Source organism: Lathyrus oleraceus, chromosome 6, assembly GCF_024323335.1.
Source record: "Lathyrus oleraceus cultivar Zhongwan6 chromosome 6, CAAS_Psat_ZW6_1.0, whole genome shotgun sequence".
Taxonomy (NCBI): domain Eukaryota; kingdom Viridiplantae; phylum Streptophyta; class Magnoliopsida; order Fabales; family Fabaceae; genus Lathyrus; species Lathyrus oleraceus.
In genome coordinates, this window is record NC_066584.1 from 263,575,451 (window position 1) to 263,593,957 (window position 18,507).

The window sequence follows — 18,507 nt, forward strand, 5'->3', positions numbered from 1 at the left end:
AACATGTGGGCTTAAGTTGGGAAATAGTTTTGAAGGTTTAACTTGGTGTATGGTCGTGTTCTGGTTGTGCAGGGTGATGCTCATGAATTTGTCCACAAGGTGCTTGATCATGTGGTAACCATGTTTGTGGCCTGTAGGTTGAAATTTGTTTCCAGTTGCCTTGCTAGCAGAATTTAGGAACTCACTCAAGTGGCAGCAGGTTTTGATAGTGACCAATGTGATTTGGTTTAATCTTTGCAGGTTATGGCTGGTGTGATCGGTTATGGACCAGGGGCGCAATTGAAACAGGACGGGTACATCTTGCAGCCACCGTCTTATTTTGCACCATTTGGAACCAAATCTCTCAGCTCCTTAATTCGATCTTGGATCAGTTGCCTGTCTCTTGGCCGAGGTCTGCAACTTCCTCCGGGTCTAGCCCTCTTCTTGCTGCAGATTCAGTCATTCAAGATCATATTTAAGACTTGCTCCTCTTTATCCAATAACAACTTGAGAACTGGTATACCCCTCTTTTCTGCTGTTGTTGTGCGCTGCCCTATCTTTTAAAGGGATACTCGTTGAGTAGCTATAATTTGTATGAAAGAAATATTAGTTAAGAATGTATCTTAATAATTCTGGCTGACTCATTCCTTTGTCTTGAGCTGACAATGTTCTTCCTGTGAAATTGGCATTTTCAGGTTGAGCTTCTTATCCAGTCCCATCACTTCTACAAATCATTTGCTCCAAGAGAATCAGCAATCTCAAGCAATTCTATGGCATTCCGTGGCTCCAGCAGACACTCTGCTGCTGCTTTTTCACAAAGACTTTTTAAGCTGGGTGTAGATCTCTGTCTAAGATTATCATTTTGAACTGTAAATATTGTATTATGGGAATTGGTATCCTCAAATGAAATGTCTTCGTTGAACTCCATATTAATAAATGTGTTTCACCAACTAATAAAATGTCTTCGTTGAACTCAAGGACACTGAGTTTCTTCCGTTCTTGGCACCAAAGGAAGACTTTCTCAGCTTCCAAAAATATGTCCGTGCTCTCCATATGCATAAATGTTGGCAGCATAGCACTCAGATTTCATATTGCCAGCCAGATGAAATCTATGAAAACATAACAAGGACCGCTCAAGCATTCCGGCTTCGATGTACATCCGAGTCAAAGCAGATTGGATGAACTGATCAATTTGGAGGCCCTTCTCATCCATCTCTGATATAAGCTCTTCTGCTTCACAAACCAATTTCCTTATACTGTACGCATACAAGAGGGTACGGTAACTAACAAGATCTGGCTCAAGGTGGGCCGCCTTCATTCTTTTAAAATATTTTGTTGCCATATCAACATCATTACGCTTAGTATGTAGAGAGATAAGAATGTTATAGGTCCTTGTGTCTGGTGAGCATCGCACCTCTTCCATTTTCTGCAGCAGTGAACTCAGTTCCTCTAACTGTCCATGGTTTCCACAAATGTGAATCATTGTATTGAATGTCATTGTATTGAATGTCATTGTATTGAATGTCACTGTGGTAGGCGGTATGCCTTGTTTAAGCATCTTAACAAAAGTCTCAGATGCTTCTTTAAGTTGACCAGCCTTTCCATATGTATCAATCAAAGTGTTATATGTATGTGACCCGAAAGAAACATTGGATTGACTTTGGTCAAAGTTGACCGAAAAGTCAACTAGTGACCAAAATCAACATTTGCTCAAAAATGTCAAGACTTGTATTTTCTTGTGTGGAATCAAATGTAATGGCTTAAAATGACATGAAATGGATTGAAATGGTTTGAAAAATGATTTGAAATTTGGTTTTACCATTGGTTTATTTATGACTTGAATGACTTGACTGATAATGTACAAGAACAAGGCCATGAAATGAGACCATAAGGTTAGGGTTTTGACATAGTATCCATGAACCAATAATATGACTGGCAAGTGGCTAGAAACACAAGAAACTTGGTTTTTTTCAGATGACCCAGACCATAGATGTATCCACAATCACAACACCATGACTTTGGATCAAAAACCAATCCTCATATAAAACCAAAGTAAGGTTAGACCAAGCATGCCAAACAAACATAAAAAAATTTAGGACCAAAATCGGGGTATGACAGTGGGCACTCGGGATTCACAGATGATTGTAACCCAGTTCGTATGAAGAACCAAATGTTGAGTAGGTACCGTATGCATATAGAGATGGATTGTGAGTCCGGTTCATAGTGGGGATCGTGACGAGCATGAGTCAAGTCTATGTTACATTACATTACATAATGGTTGTGGAAATGAGATATTTGTGTAATGATGATTACTCTTGTATGAACTTGTGTAAGTCTGATTACAATGCAAGTGAGATATTAATTCATAATATTGAGGTGCATATTGTATGTGTATGGATTTATGGTGTGTGAATCTATCCTGATTATTTTTTGCAGTGTTTATTATTTGAACGTATTCTCACCCACTTTTTTGTTATTGCATTTATGCTCCTCTGAAGCACAAACAATCAGATACCTGAGTATGAGCTTGATGTAGAGGGTAATGTTGTGCTTCTTTAGTTTCCTGTCGATCGAGTCTATAGTTTGAGTCCCTATTGAAGAAGAAAGGCGTTCCAAAACGCAACGGAAATTAAATTTTTCTCCTTTAGTAATCCTTACGAATGGGCATGATCAGTGATAGAATCGTTACCTCTTGTGACGATTGAAACCTTTGGTGCAGATATCTTTTGACGATTGAAACCTTTGATGCAGATCTACGGAGCGATCACGAACGTTGAACGATGACAACGTCTCTAGTCAGTCCACACGAACGGATTCCCTCAATCTCAGTGCTAGCTGGTATGAATGAAGGCTTTGAGTGAGTGAGAGAGAGAGAGAGAGAGAGAGAGAAAACGAAAATGCAACCGCAATCAATGCTTCTGCACAAGGGTTCTATTTATAGAACCTCTTGTGTGGGCTTCAAGCTAAAAAGCCCACTTAAGTGTATTTGGCCCATATCTTATAATATGCCCAAAATCACTTAAGCACGTGGTACCTTACCATATTTCGTATTCTACTTAAGTACACCGTACCTTACGATTTCTATAATTCACTTAAGGGCACCGTACCTTACGGTGTTCCTTAGTTACTCTATCTCTCATCAATCCGTCCTTTGTGTGTGACCCTGTAGGTTTTCACGGCATCGGCAATTATATTAAATCACGCATTTAACATAATAAACAGTGAGCGGTATCTAGAAACACATCACTGCTACCCAAGACACGAAAATGTCATGTGATCTGACAAATCCTTCTGTGATAATACTTATGTGCATAATTACCCTTTTGCCCTTATGTCTATATTGAACACAAGGCATAGACCGTGTCATCCCTGTCCAATTCAATATTGGGCCCATAGACATTTATCCTGTTACGCAGGATGGGCAAATTCCATCTAGGTCACTCATGTCCCTCAGCATGCTTCGTGGAGTACCCATCAACTGTCTTTATGGTTATCCAGTTACGAACAACGTTTGATCAGCAATAAAGCACTCGACTCTACATCTAGGGTCCATAGTGGTTTCAGGTCGAAGAGTGGTATACACCATTATCACCATGAGAATAACTTATGACACTTTGCATAACATTCTATATAGTATTCTCATAGCGGGTCAATCCAGTATAAATATTACTCTTAATATTCATACCTATATTTAAGACTTGATAACTCCTTATCCATGATCCATGATATGTGATCATCAGTCTACGTACATAATAGTCTTAATGCTTTAATGTTATCCCACTTCACAATAAAGCTCGACTACTGATACTTTAAGAATAGTGTCCTTATGTTTAATGTGATCTCATGATCAAGTCAAATTTGATACATTAAATGGACTAGCTATTCTAGGGACTTTATTAAATAAACATAATAAAGAAAAAGCCTTTTATTATTAATAAGTAATTCGATACAAGTACCAAAAGTATTGGCCTCTAGGGCTTACACCAACACCTATGATATGTAACACGAGGGGAATAGGTTGTTGTTTTATTTGTTTTTTCTTATGTTGCATATCTTTTATTTATTTGGATATTGAACTACTTTTTCAAATTTATTGTTATTAAGGCTTTTCATGCCAACGATTTTATATTTTTGTTGCTTATCAAATGATCTAAATTTTAATTATATGGTTCAAATATGGTTTGATTGTTGTTTGTATATGTGTTGTACATGTTTTATTTAATGATTTGTTGAGTCGGGAAGTAGGGTGTTACATAGTGGTGTTAGAGTAGGTTGGTCCATCCGGTCAGGTTTTTGTAATGTTGTTTGTTCCCTAGTACGTGACATGTGTATGAAACACTATGAGTGCTTATTTGTTTTTCTCACTGCTTGTAAGCAAAATCCGGATTGAAACAAGTGAGGGAGAAACTTCTTCTTCTCTGAGATGTTTCAAGTGTAGAGTGTTGGTTCAGCGTGCCACTGCTTGCAAGAGTGCATGTTTTTTTGGACAAGTTAGTGTTGTTTCCTAAGTTTGTTGAAGAGGAAGATTCGAATTTCATATCTGCTGAAGAAACATTTAGAGGACCAACTTGAGAAAAAGTTTGTTTGCCCAAATGTTTCACCATGTGGAATGTTAGTCTTGTTGGTTAAGAAGAAAGATGGTAGCATGAGGTAGTGTGCTGACTACCGATAGTTGAAAAAGGTTACTATTAAGAATAAGTATGACCTTCCAAGAATTGAAGATTTGATGGATCATTTGGTTGATGCTTGCGTGTTTAGCAAGATTGATTTACGTTCAGTTTATCATCAGATTCGTGTGAAGTCAGACGATATTCTGAAGACTGCATTCATAACAAGATATGGCCATTATGAGTATTCAGTGATACCATTTGTTGTGTTTAATTTTCCTGGAGTGTTCATGGAGTACACAAATAGAATATTCCATCCTCACTTAGATCAGTTTGTGAAGGAGAATTGCCATCCAAGGCGCAGCGGAATATAAAAATTTCTCCTTTAATGATCCTTACAAATGGGCATGATCAGTGATACAATCGTTACCTCTTGTGGCGATTCAAACCTTTGTTGCAGATTCCTTATAACGATCAAAACCTTGGATACAGATCCACGGGGCGATCACGAACGTTGAACGATGACAACGTCTCTACTCAGTCCACACGAACAAATTCCTTCAATCTCAGTGCTAGCTGGTACGAATGAAGGCTTTGAGTGAGAGAGAGAGAGAGGAACGAAATTCCAACTCTTTCACTTGAGTTGAGTCTGAATGGAGTGACAATGCTTCTACCCAAGGGGTTCTATTTATAGAACCACTTGTGTGGGCTTCAAGCTAAAAATCCCACTTAAGTGTATTTTGGACCATATCTCATAATATGCCAAAATCACTTAAGTATTTGGTACCTTACCATATTTCGTCTCCCACTTAAGTGCATCGTACCTTACGGTGTTCCTTAGTTACTCTATTTCTCATCAATCCGTCCTTTGTGTGTGACCCTGTAGCTTTTCGCGACGTTGGCAGTTATATTAAATCACGCATTTAACATAATAAACAGTGAGCGGTATCTAGCAACACATCACTGCTACCTAAGACACGAAAATGTCATGTGATCTGACAAAACCTCCTATGATAATAATTATGTGTATAATTACCCCTTTTGCCCTTATGTCTATATTGAACACAAGGTATAGACCGTGTCACCCTTGTCCAGTTCAATATTGGGTCCATAGACATTTATCCTGTTACGTAGGATGGGAAAATTCCATCTAGGACACTCATGTCCCTCAGCATGCTTTGTGGAGTACCCATCAACTGTCTTTATGGTTATCCAGTTACGGACAACGTTGGATCAGCAATAAAGCACTCGACTCTACATCTAGGATCCATAGTGGTTTCAGGTCGAAGAGTGGTATACACTATTATCACCATGAGAATAACTTATGACACTTTTCATAACTTTCTATATAGTATTCTCACAGTGGGTCAATCCGGTATAAATATTACTCCTAATATTCATACCTATGTTTAAGACTAGATAACTCTTTATCCATGATCCATGAGATGTGATCATCAGTCTACAAACATAATAGTCTTAATGCTTTAATGTTATCCCACTTCACACTAAAGCTCGACTACGGATACTTTAAGAATAGTGTCCTTATGTTTAATGTGTTCTCATGATTAAGTCACACTTAATACATTAAACGGACTATCTATTCCAGGGACTTTATTAAACAACCATAATAAAGAAAAAGCCTTTTATTATTAATAAATAATTCGATACAAGTACCAAAAGTATTGGCCTCTAGGGCTTACACCAACAATCTCCCACTAGCACTAGAGCCAATCAGGCATACCCCTTATGCCCATTGATCTAGTATGGCCATCATGCTTCTGCTGCGCAAGAGGCTTTGTCAGTGGGTCAACAATATTGTCAAGTGTAGGTACTTTACATATTTTCACATCTCCTCTATCTATTATCTCTCGAATGAGATGATAACGCCTAAGTATGTGTTTGGATCGTTGGTGAGATCTAGGCTCCTTAGCTTGTGCGATAGCACCATTGTTATCACAATAGAGACCAATGGGATCCACAATGCTAGGAACTATGTCAAGTTCACTAATGAACTTCTTGATCCAAACAACTTCCTTTGCTGCACTTGAGGCAGCAATATACTCGGCCTCGGTTGTAGAATCAGCAACTGTATCTTGCTTTAAACTTTTCCAGCTCACAGCGCCACCGTTTAAGCAAAACACATAACCAGATTGCGATCTAAAGTCATCCTTATCTGTCTGGAAGCTAGCATCGGTGTAACCAATTTCAACCAATTCTTCCTGACCTCTATATATCAAGAATGAGTCCTTAGTCCTTCTCAAGTACTTAAGGATATTCTTGACAGCTACCCAATGGGCATCACCAGGATCAGATTGGTACCTACTCGTTGCACTTAAAGTATACGAGACACCTGGTCGAGTACATAACATGGCATATATGATAGATCCTATTGCAGATGCATATGGAATCTTATTCATGCGATCCCTTTCTACCTTAGTTGAAGGGGATTGTGTTTTTGATAGACACAGGCCATGTTGCATAGGTATGAATCCTTTCTTGGAATCATGCATGTTAAAGCGTCTCAGCACTTTGTCTATATATGTACTCTGACTTAGGCCAAGCAGTTTTCGTGATCTATCTCTATAGATTCTGATTCATAATATATAGGCTGCTTCACCTAGGTCCTTCATAGAAAAGCATTTCCCCAACCAAGACTTTACTTGTTGCAGGGTAGGGACATCGTTTCCAATGAGTAATATGTCATCTACATATAATACCAGGAAAACGATCATGCTCCCACTAACCTTCTTGTAGACACAAGTCTCATCTTCGTTCTTGATGAATCCATATTGTTTTACCGTTTCATCAAAACGAAGATTCCAGCTTCTGGAAGCTTGCTTCAATCCATAGATTGATCTTTGTAGCTTACATATCTTTTGGGCTTCTTCTGGTATGTCAAATCCTTCAGGCTGTGTCATGTACACATCCTCAAGAAGATTTCCATTAAGGAAAGCAGTTTTGACATCCATCTGCCATATTTCATAATCATGATATGCAGCGATAGCAAGTAAAATCCGAACAGATTTAAGCATTGCAACTGGTGAAAAGGTTTCATCATAGTCAACCCCATGAATTTGTTTATATCCTTTTGCAACGAGTCTTGCCTTATAGGTATGTACCTTACCATCCATGTCAGTCTTCTTTTTAAAGACCCACTTGCATCCTATAAGATTAACTCCTACAGGAGGCTCTACCAAGGTCCAAACTTGGTTTGTGTACATGGAATCCATTTCAGATTTCATGGCTTCTAGCCACTTCTCAGACTCGGGACCAGTTATGGCCTCTTGGTAGGTCACAGGCTCATCTTGATCCATGAGTAATACATCACCTTGATCTGTTATGAGATATCCATATCTCTCAGGTAGGTGACGTATCCTGCTTGACCTACGCTGGTCTTGTTCTACTTGAGCAGGTTTCTCTTCCACAACCACTTGTGTTTCCTGCTCTAATTCCTCCATAGGTGTATCGATGCTTTGTGATTCTTGAATTTCTTCAAGCTCTACTTTCCTCCCACTGGTTCCTTTGGAAATAAAATCCTTTTCTAGGAAAACTCCAGTTCGAGCGACAAACACTTTGCCCTTAGAAGGATTGTAGAAGTAATACCCTCTTGTTTCTTTAGGATACCCCACAAATAAGCATTTGTCAGATTTGGGCTCAAGCTTAGTTGAAATTTGTCGTTTCACATAAACTTCGCAACCCCAAATCTTCATGTAAGACATATGTGGTTTCTTACCACTCCATATCTCATATGGTGTCTTCTCAACCTTTTTGGATGGAACACGGTTAAGTGTGTAAGCTGCTGTCAATAGTGCATGTCCCCAAAAGGAGTTTGGAAGATCGGTGTGACTCATCATGGATCGGACCATGTCCAACAGGGTTCGATTTCTTCTCTCAGATACACCATTCCATTGGGGTGTTCTAGGAGGAGTAAGTTGGGATAGGATCCCACACTCTTTCAGATGGTCATCAAACTCTAGGCTTAAATTCTCACCACCTCGATCTGATCGAAGAGTTTTAATATTCTTACCTAGTTGGTTTTGTACTTCATTCTTGAATTCCTTGAACTTTTCAAAGGACTCTGATTTGTGTTTCATTAAATACACATAACCATATCTACTGAAATCATCAGTGAATGTGATGAAGTACTGAAAACCTCATATGGCTGGTATGTTCAGTGGTCCACATACATCAGTATGTATGAGGGCCAAAAGATCATTAGCTCTTTCACCTTTTCCTGTGAATGGAGACTTTGTCATCTTTCCAATTAAACAAGATATGCATGTCTCATATGATTCATAATCAAAAGAGTCCAAGAGTCCATCTTTATGGAGTTTGGAAATGAGTTTCTCATTTATGTGGCCTAATCGATAATGCCAGAGGTTAGTTGGATTTAACTCATTAGGTTTCATCCTTTTAGTATTAATGTTATAAATACGCATTTCAAGATCAAGGACATATAGTCCATTGTTCATTTGTGCAGTAGCATAGAATATATCATTCAAATAAATTGAGCAACAATTGTTCTTTATTATGAATTAAAGACCAAACTTGTCCAAACAAGAAACGGAAATAATATTCCTGCTAATTGCAGGTACATAATAACAGTTCTCTAACTGAATTATTAAACCACCAGGTAAAGTCAATACATAAGTTCCTACGGCTAAAGCAGCAACCTTTGCTCTATTGCCAACTCGTAGGTCGACTTCACCTTTCGCCAATTTTCTACTCCTTTTTAGTCCCTGAAGTTGAAGTCTCTACTCCATTCTTCTTATCTTCCAGGTACTTTGGGCAGTTTCTCTTCCAGTGTCCGGTCTTACCACAATGGAAGCAGGTGCCTGCTTTTGCTATGCCTCCACTAGGCTTTAAAGTAGCAACGGTGGGTTTGGGTTTGGCAACTTCCTTGCCTTTCCCTTTATCACCTTGCTTAGTGGGCCTTTTGTTCTGTCTCTTTCCATTTCCGATCATCAGAATGGACTTCCCTTTTGACTTCAGATTCTGCTCGGATATAGGATAAATCATTCGGGCTTCCAAGAGTTTGACAACTTCTTTTCGAACTACCTCTTTCGTCGATGGATTTAGACGCCTTTAAGGTTGTGCAACGAGTTTGAAATTTTCCTCCATCATGATCTTATGCATACAATAGGCCGGACTAATACCCTTCAAGTCGGATAACACCCACCCTATTGCACCTTCGTTCTTTTTCAATACTTGAATCAATTTGTCTTCCTCTTTTGTGGACAAGGTGTTGCTTATAATCACCGGTTTAGTACATTCGTCACCAAGGAACACATACTTCAAGTGTGAAGGAAGCATTTTCAACTCTAATTTTGGTTCTTCCGTTTTCTTCGTCGCGTCCAAGTTCTCCTTTGTTCCTTCTTGATAAGTAAGCTCACCACAAGATTCTAACTCATCTAACATTGCTTCAATCTCTTTTTCCTCATTTTCGGTCAACACATTGTATGCTCCGATAAGAGATCTTTCTAGAGGATTAGAAATATGAACTTGATTTGCGACCGCCACTACCTCCTCTTCGATTGCATTGATTCGGAAAGAATCATGCTTGTCATTTGGATGCTTCATAGCTTCAAAAAGATTAAAGGTCACCTCTTCGTCTTGCACTCTCACCTTCATTAATCCATCATCTATGTCAATCATCATCCGAGTTGTTTTCATGAATGGTCTTCCAAGAATTAGAGGAACATCACGATCCTCATCCATCTCTACTATCACGAAATCTACCGGAAACAAGAATTTGTCCACTTTCACTAACATGTCTTGAGCAATTCCGTATGGTGAAGTGGTAGACTTGTCGGTTAGTTGTAAATTCATCCTTGTCGATTTGATCTCAACATTTCCCAATCTTTTAACAATGGAGAGGGGGATTAAATTGATGCTAGACCCCAAGTCAATCAAACCATTACCAATGTATATGCTTCCAATGGTTACCGGTAAAACGACTCGGCCCGGATCGGATTCCTTCCGTGGGAGAGTCTTTTGAATGATGGCACTACAACGTGCACCTAGCAAGATGGTTTCGTCTTCCACGTGTCTCCTTTTATTTGTAAGTATGTCCTTCAAGAACTTTCCGTAACGTGGCATTTGTTCTAATGCATCGGCAAATGGAATATTGATTTGAAGTTGTTTGAATATGTCCATGAACCGCGCATAATGCCTAGCATTGTCCTTCTTCGATGGAGCATGTGGATAAGGTAGATATTGGGTTGGAATGACGCTCACACCTTTCTCTCCTTTCTTCTTCTTTCTTGGTTCAGCATCCGTTTTCACCTCCAATTTAGGTTGCTCCTTTGCTGACAAATCCTGCTCTTTACGCGGCACGAAGGGGGATTGCGGCGCGAACTATGAAGTTCCAGCCACTTTCTCCCTTCTACCAACCATGTCCTCTTTTTCCAGCACTTCATCCATATCATTTTCTACTGTAATTTCCTCACTTTTTTCACTTATCAACTCTTTATCGCTCCTCGTGACAATTGCTTTACAATGCTCCTTTGGATTGGTTTGAGTGTTAGCGGAAAATGACGATCCTGCGTTTTGTTCTGACAGTTGCTTCGCAAGTTGGCCTACTTGATTTTCCAAATTCTTAATTGCTGCTTCATTACTCTTCTGATTTGCCATGGAAGCTTGCATGAATTGTTGAAGAGTGTCCTCTAGCTTGAAGCTTCCTCCTTGCGACTGCTGTCCTTGAGAATTTGGGTGTTGATAGGGGCTTTGTTGCTGAAAATTTTGATTGTTGAACCTTGATGGTTGATAGCCTTGATTGTTTCTTGGTTGATAACCTTGATTATTAGGAGGTTGTCTTTGATATCCCTGATTTTGATTGTTCACATAACTTACTTCTTCTAGTGGAGGACAAAAACCAGTAGGGTGATCTCCTTGACATAATTCGCAACATGCTACTTGATGTCGAACTTGAGACCCTTGAATTTCTTTCATTTGTTGTGGAAGCTTGGCCATTTGTTGAGAGAGCAACTCCACTTGTTGAAAGAGTAGCTTGTTTTGAGCAAGAATGACATCATTGGTATTCAACTCAAGAACTCCCGGTTTACGTTGTGAAGGGCTACGATCATGTTGACTTTGGCGCTCATTGAGTGTCATCCGATCAATGATGACTTTAGCTTCTTCCGCATTCTTTGACATAAGAGAGCCACCCGCGGTAGCATCCAAAAGTGTCTTGTGAGTTGATTGGAGCCCATTTAGAAAAATATGGATTTGAGTGAGCTCATCAAAACCATGACCCTTTCACTTTCTCAACATTGACTTGAATCTTTCCCAAGCCTCATTCAAAGACTCGTTGCTTCCTTGAGTGAATACCGCAATAGCCGTTTTGGCTTCCATGAATTGAGATTGAGGGAAATATCTTTCTAAGAACTTTTCTTCTAACAAATTCCAATCCGTCATCACTCTCGATGCTTGATCAAGGTACCACTCCTTTGCCTTTCCCACTAAGGAGTGTGGGAACATCCTTTTGAATAACGCCTCTTCACCCGTTTCATCAATTCCCGTAGAACCCACAATCTCATAGAATTTGATGAGATGGGTATAAGGATCTTCATGGTTCATTCCGGTGAATGGATTTGCATAGAGAAGTTGGAGGATTCCGGTCTTCATCTCCGTATTTCTTCCTCCACGGGCAAATTGAGCATTTCTTCTTGGACTATTAGCGGACATTTCGGTACGATTGTCATCCACCACGTTTCCTTCACAAGCCTCTACAACCACTTCTTCGATTTGAACAAGTGCAGAAGTAGATGCTTCTTCTCTCCGGTTCCTCTCTTCGGCTAGTTTCCTTCTTCTTCGTGTTTTGCTATTGAGCTTCCGAAGTGTTCTTTCAATTTCGGGATCGAATTGAAATTGCTCCTTGGTAGCTTTTCCTCGCATGCACTAGAATCTACAAAACCAACAAACCAAGTGAAACAAAAGAGGGATAGTAATACAAGTAACAAAACTTAAAACAATGGATTATTGCAATGCTTGTAATATCGAACACCAATCCCCGGCAACGGCGCCAATTTGTTGAAAAGTATATCTTCGGCAAATATTTTTATATCGTATCCACAGAGATTGGTTGTTATTACCGCCGTTCTATAATCCAAGTTGTTCTAAGTTTAAAAAGTAACAAGGTTGTTTCTTTTGGAAAATTATCTTGTGAGTAAATGTCACTAAAAATAGTAAAATGGTTTTAATCAAATATAAAAGCTTGGCAAGATTGGAGTTCACTATTCTAAATGCTTATGATTCCTTATGATAACTATATAGATTTAAGATTGTTGATGATGTTCAAGTATCCTCTCAAAATCATTTATGTCTAAACGATATTGTGATAATCACTATATTGATCCTTAGACGATCTCTCCACCTAACTATCAATATAGCAATCTTTAATGTTTGATACCAAAGAAGAGTAATGAATAAATCTATCTCTACAACTTATTCACTACTTGAAATTTTGTTTTATGTCAAGACTCAAATAATCTCTTTCAACAACTACTCAAATCTGGTTTCCAACTTAGGGCAAAAACAGTATTCAATACATCAACAATCTTTATCATATATATATAAATCAAATGGAATACATAAACATATGAGAATAGCTACTACCTCCAATCTTGACAAAATGGGGTTTAGCTCCTCATCATCATTTTACAAAGCAAAATGCAATGGAAGAAAAACTCGGTTTTCTCTCTTCCAAAAATATCTCAATGTCAATGTGTGAATAATAATGAATGCCCTAGAATAATGTGTTCTACTATCCTAAAAGAGTTGAAATTTCCTTAATTGATCATTTTCATCCAAAGCAGAAAAACTATTCCAAGACAGACACCAAAATGGCAAAACAGCTGGTCATGAAAAATAGCACCCTTGGCCCAAAATCAGCTTGCTGGATTCGCAGCCTTCGCGGCGCGAAAGATGTTCGCGGCGCGAACTGAAGCTTTCCCAGCTTCCTTGCTTTGCAAGCTTCATCCAAAATCTTCCATATTATGATGTTGCATTCCAAAAGCTCTTTCATCCACAAATTCTACAAAACTAACAGAAATGTGAAATGACTATTCAAAACAAAATAAATTACACGTAATTGCATTTATGCAAATTAATAAGAATAAAAGTGTGTAATTACATCAAAACTTGGTAAAAGGGACCAATAAAATGATATAAAAAGTAGTACTAATTGGTCCCTAACAACTCTCCCCAACTTAGCATTTTGTTTGTCCCTAAACAAAAGTTTCCACCCTCACAACCAAAGCAATGACACAAAAGACCGAAGCAAGGATTTACCAAGGACATTCAAATGGTTCAAAAGTGTTTGGCAATTTCTCAATCCACCTATCTCAATTCTAGACAAAACATGAATAAGAAAAATGGTTGAGTGCAAAAATCATTCCAAGGAATTCAAAGCCATATATGTCAAAATTGAATCAAACTTACATACACATCATAATAATGATGAATAACATGAATGGTTACTTTCACTCATCCAAGCAATTAGATCAACAACAACTCAAATCATGCGGTTATCACAACAAATACCAAATCATGTAAAAAATGAGAATCAAGAGGTCTTTCAAAGGTTGTAATGTGGCTTAGGTTACAAGAAAGGATATGATTAAGAGAATTTAAAGAAAATGCCTATCTTAAGGGAGAATTCCCAAACATTCAACTCTACACAATTTCCATTTCTTTGATCCCTAACTTTTTCTTTTTCCTTTTTCTTTTTACACCCATACAACCATGAGCATTTTCTTTGCTTTTTTCTTTCTTTTCTTTTTCTTTTTTTTTCTTTTTTTTTTCTTTGCTCTATGGTTTCCAGGGTGATTTCTTTTTCTTGTTTCTTTTCATTTTTATTTCCTTTCATAAAAACTCATTTTTCCAAGTTTATAATCAACTCTTTTTTCTTTACTCTCCCCAACTTTAGATTCCAAACCAAATCTATTCAATAATGCTCCCTACTTAGACATAAGCAAAAGGCAAAAATTTTACACAACTCGGTTTGAGGGTTCAATTGACACAAAAGAAATTAGGATTCATTTATTCCAAAAATTTCAATTTATTTTACAATGATCAATCGAATGAATCCTAAAATAAGCTCAAAGGGGTTTAACTAAGGATTACTCCTCACAAGGTTAGTTGATTCAAACTTTTTGGTCAAGTGGTATTTCTCACAAACAATGCCTCTATCATTTTCAAAATTTTCACACAAAGATAGATTGATACATGATTTAGCATGATAAGAATGAGTTGAAATAATGCTCAGTTTCCCGCTTTTTAGTGTACAATGGAAAGCTTCCTCACAATTGGTTAAGTCCTATTTTGATTCAAAGATGACATACATTTCAATGAGTTTATGATATGAGATTTGTACACACCATCAAACTACTCATGTTAAGTCTAGAAAGCAATAAAGTGTACCTTGGAATGCCGATACTAATTCTTATCATCACCACTCGAAGTGTCCTATGCTTTTTTCTTTGGGATCATTTCTCGGTTGCTTTAAGCTTGACTTAAGAGTAAGAACAATTAAGCAAAAATGTTGGTAAACCAATTTGATTATAACACACTTAAATCTCAAATAGTATTCATGCAATTATCAAAACAACTAACAAAAAAAACAAAGTTTTGGTGAACTAGAGCCACCCAAAAGTACATCAAAATATTTCAAAAACAAAAATAATACAAAGAAACTCAAAATGAAAACAACTCCTCAAATTCACTAACTCCTCATCTTGGCCACCACCTACATCACCAAGGACGTCCTCCATCTCATCATTAGGGTTTGCACCACCTCCTGTACCCCCCATAAAATCTGGCCTGCCCTCAGGCCAATTAGCATAAGCCACATATTCTGCCTGAGAAGGAAATGTGCGGGCTTCGGGTGCAAGGAACATGTTCTGGAACTGTTGATGCATAGCATCGAAGATAAATGATTGAGACCTCCTAGAGGCCTCAAAGCTCTCGCAACAGTAATTGGCAAACGCCATCTGGTCAAAGACTGGAGTAGTGTGGGTTCAGGGTCGGGGTCGTGGTCTGGATGACGAAGTTCCAGCTCCTTCGGTTCTATCCATTTGGCTTTGGCAGAACCTATTCAGATAGGCATCATTAATCACACTGGTGATAGAGAAGTGTACTTCCTCCGGAATGGCAACATTCGCCCGACGGCAAAGTCCCATTATCAGCCCCGGGTATGCAAGCACACCTGCTTTACCACCGAATTTGGTTCCACTTATAGCCATCTTCCTCATTTCTCCCGCGATGATTGATGCTACATCCACAGATTTTCCGATCATAATGCAGTACAGCAAACATCCTACATCCAGAGGAATCGTGGTGGTGTGGCTCCTTGGCCGAATATTGCTCAACAGCAGCACAAGAAAAGCCCTAGCTCCCAAATTTAAATTTTCTCTTTTCCAAGATTTGGGATGTCCTTGATCATTTAGGTCAAATGATTTTCCTTTAAGGCACAGGGTAGCATTTACCGCTTGAAGATCCCACACATTAGCTAATTCCTGGGTACGATACTCGCACCGCTCGTTCTCTCCAAGGGTTAGAGGATTGCCAAGATATGAGTTAATGGCATCCCTATCAAAAGAAATGATCTTGCCTCTTACCCTTGTTCGGTAGTTGAAAGCTACCCCCTCTTCTTGATGCATGGCGTTTGCATAGAACTCCCGAACAATATCATAGTTGATTGCCGCTTCTGGTTGACAAAGTTTCATCCACCTTCGTCTCTCAAAAGTTGAAACCAAACTCTGATAAGTCCCACCCGGTGCTAAACGAATGAACCTCTCCGACAGGATAGTTCTCTTGATCAAGCTCTCGAATCGTGCTTCGTGTTCGTCACTTGTGAACCTTCTTAATGAACGGGGTTGAGCGGAAGCCGTAGTTTTGGTTCTGTTCGACATCTGCAATAAACATCAGACCAACCACACAACAAATCATGAAGAAAGTTAGCATTCAACAGCATAAAAACATAGCCCTGGAATTTCCCAGTTCGCGCGCGAAGGCCCGTTTGCAGCGCGAACTCTGCGAACCAGGAAATCTCCAGGAGCCTCCTAGGGTTCCAAAAATGTGAGGTATGTGTCGCATTACGCGAAAAACCGGTGGGAAAACGAAACAACAGAGCCGCCACCGTGCGTTATTTATCCCAAAGGAGGGAAAGGAAACGCTCGAAGTAAACCTCGAAAAGACATGGTCTCGCGACCAGAGAAAGATGGGATCGGGAGTCGGTTATGCGAATGGAAGGTATTAGCACCCCTACGCATCCGTCTTACTCGACGGGATCCACGCACAAAAGAATAGAAAAAAGGTTGCTAAAAACTGCTCAAACACTGCACAAGGCTGGAAGCAAACACAGAGAGATAAAAGAAACGGGACTCGGCAGGATATCGCATCCTGGGCCTACGTAGTCTGTCAAGCACAGACATCAGAGTCGACGTAGTTCGGGACAAAGGAAACGTGCTCGCTAGGATGTCGCATCCTATGCATACGTATCTTCTCTAACTAGAGAAGAATCAGAGCACTCGTAGCTCGGCTAACGCCCGCCAAACAAAACACAAACAGGAAACCGACTGCCAATCACTGGACTTACGTCAGACTCCACACAAACAGGCGAACATGGAAACCGAATGCCAATCGCTGGACTTACATCAGACTCCAACAAACAAACACACACAGGAAACCAACTGCCAATCACTGGACTTATGTCAGACTCCAACAAGCAAACAAGACACCGGAAACCAACTTCCAATCGCTGGACTTATGTCAGACTCCAAGCACACACAAAGGGGTTGAAAAAGCAAAAGGGCACCCGGAGAGATCATCTCATCTCCTGCCTACGTACCTCATCTGGTATGAGGATCAGGGCGACGTAGTTCGCCTTAACAGGGAAAGAACTTCTAACCTAACCAGAGACTGGGAAATGACAAACTAGAAGGGAGACTGACTCGAGCCTAATAGTTATCATGTAATCCACAATGGCCCTAGGTTGAGGTTTTTATCCTAACTTGCACAGGAAGCAAGCTAGCATAAACAGCACAATCAATCACAAGCACAAAAGCAAGCACACACACTATATGCAAACAATTGGCTCACACAAGGCTAAGCTTTAGTCAATGGGTCATGTCAACCTCGACAAACAAGCCTACTGGAATGGGGTGTGGTTAGCTCTTAACCCTAACATTGAGAGTTAGGGTGAAGCAGATGAAATGGGAAGTGAGGGTAAGACCTCACAGCTCTTATCCCTGGCTTGGGAGAGCTTGACTCAAATAGAAAGTGTGGGAGTTCAGAAAGTAGGAACTCTTCTCCACAAGTGACTGACACAACAAGATCTTGGGTTCTTATTCACAATGCATCAACACATGGTGTGAGTAAAGTGAATGACACAACTGAATAACAGGGGATGGATTGCACATCCCTTGTATCTGCCAATGCCTCTTCACTTAGGAGGTCTTTGAATGTACAAGGCACAATATTAAACAATCACAAACGTTGCCTCTTAGGGAGGGCTTCAGACAGATGCCTACCAATAACAGTAGATCTTCTAGACTACATGAAGATCAAGAGATTATACCTCAGTGGTATGCAAACCACAAGCTAGCAAAGCAAAGTTCAAATGAACTCAATGCAACTTAGGTACCTGTGGAAACAGCTAAACCAATCAGTACACAATTCAGACCAATAGTCAATAGCTAATATGAGACAGACAAACAAATCCAATCAGGCAACAATGGGCAAGCCATGAGGCAAACACAAATGAATTATCCTCAACCTACAAAAACACACAGAGGTTAGCTAATGACAATAATAGACCAAGCCTAAATGAAGGAGCCACTCCAATCATGGAAATGTACACTTGAACCTGAAATTCACAACCAAATGATAAGTCCAAACCACTAGGTTAAAGCCTAGGGTC

General features: G+C 39.4%; 1 protein-coding gene across 1 annotated transcript; it reads right to left on the reverse strand.

The window, feature by feature from the left end:
• Positions 1-1,000: 1,000 nt before the first annotated feature.
• On the reverse strand, positions 1,001-15,577 carry LOC127095071 (pentatricopeptide repeat-containing protein At3g23020-like). Its single transcript, XM_051033816.1, has 2 exons — positions 15,338-15,577; positions 1,001-1,576 (listed from the first exon to the last, which is right to left on the reverse strand). Exons 1-2 carry the CDS (start codon positions 15,575-15,577, stop codon positions 1,001-1,003), a joined length of 816 nt encoding a protein of 271 aa, XP_050889773.1.
• Positions 15,578-18,507: the final 2,930 nt, after the last annotated feature.

Bases quoted from the DNA above. Each gene is read 5' to 3' on its own strand.
- LOC127095071 (XM_051033816.1), bottom strand. From the start codon at position 15,577: ATGGCGTTTGCCAATTACTGTTGCGAGAGCTTTGAGGCCTCTAGGAGG. The intron at 1,577-15,337 runs GTAGGTGGTGGC...ACATATGGAAAG, and splicing joins TGGAGGACGTCCTTGGTGAT to GCTGGTCAACTTAAAGAAGC.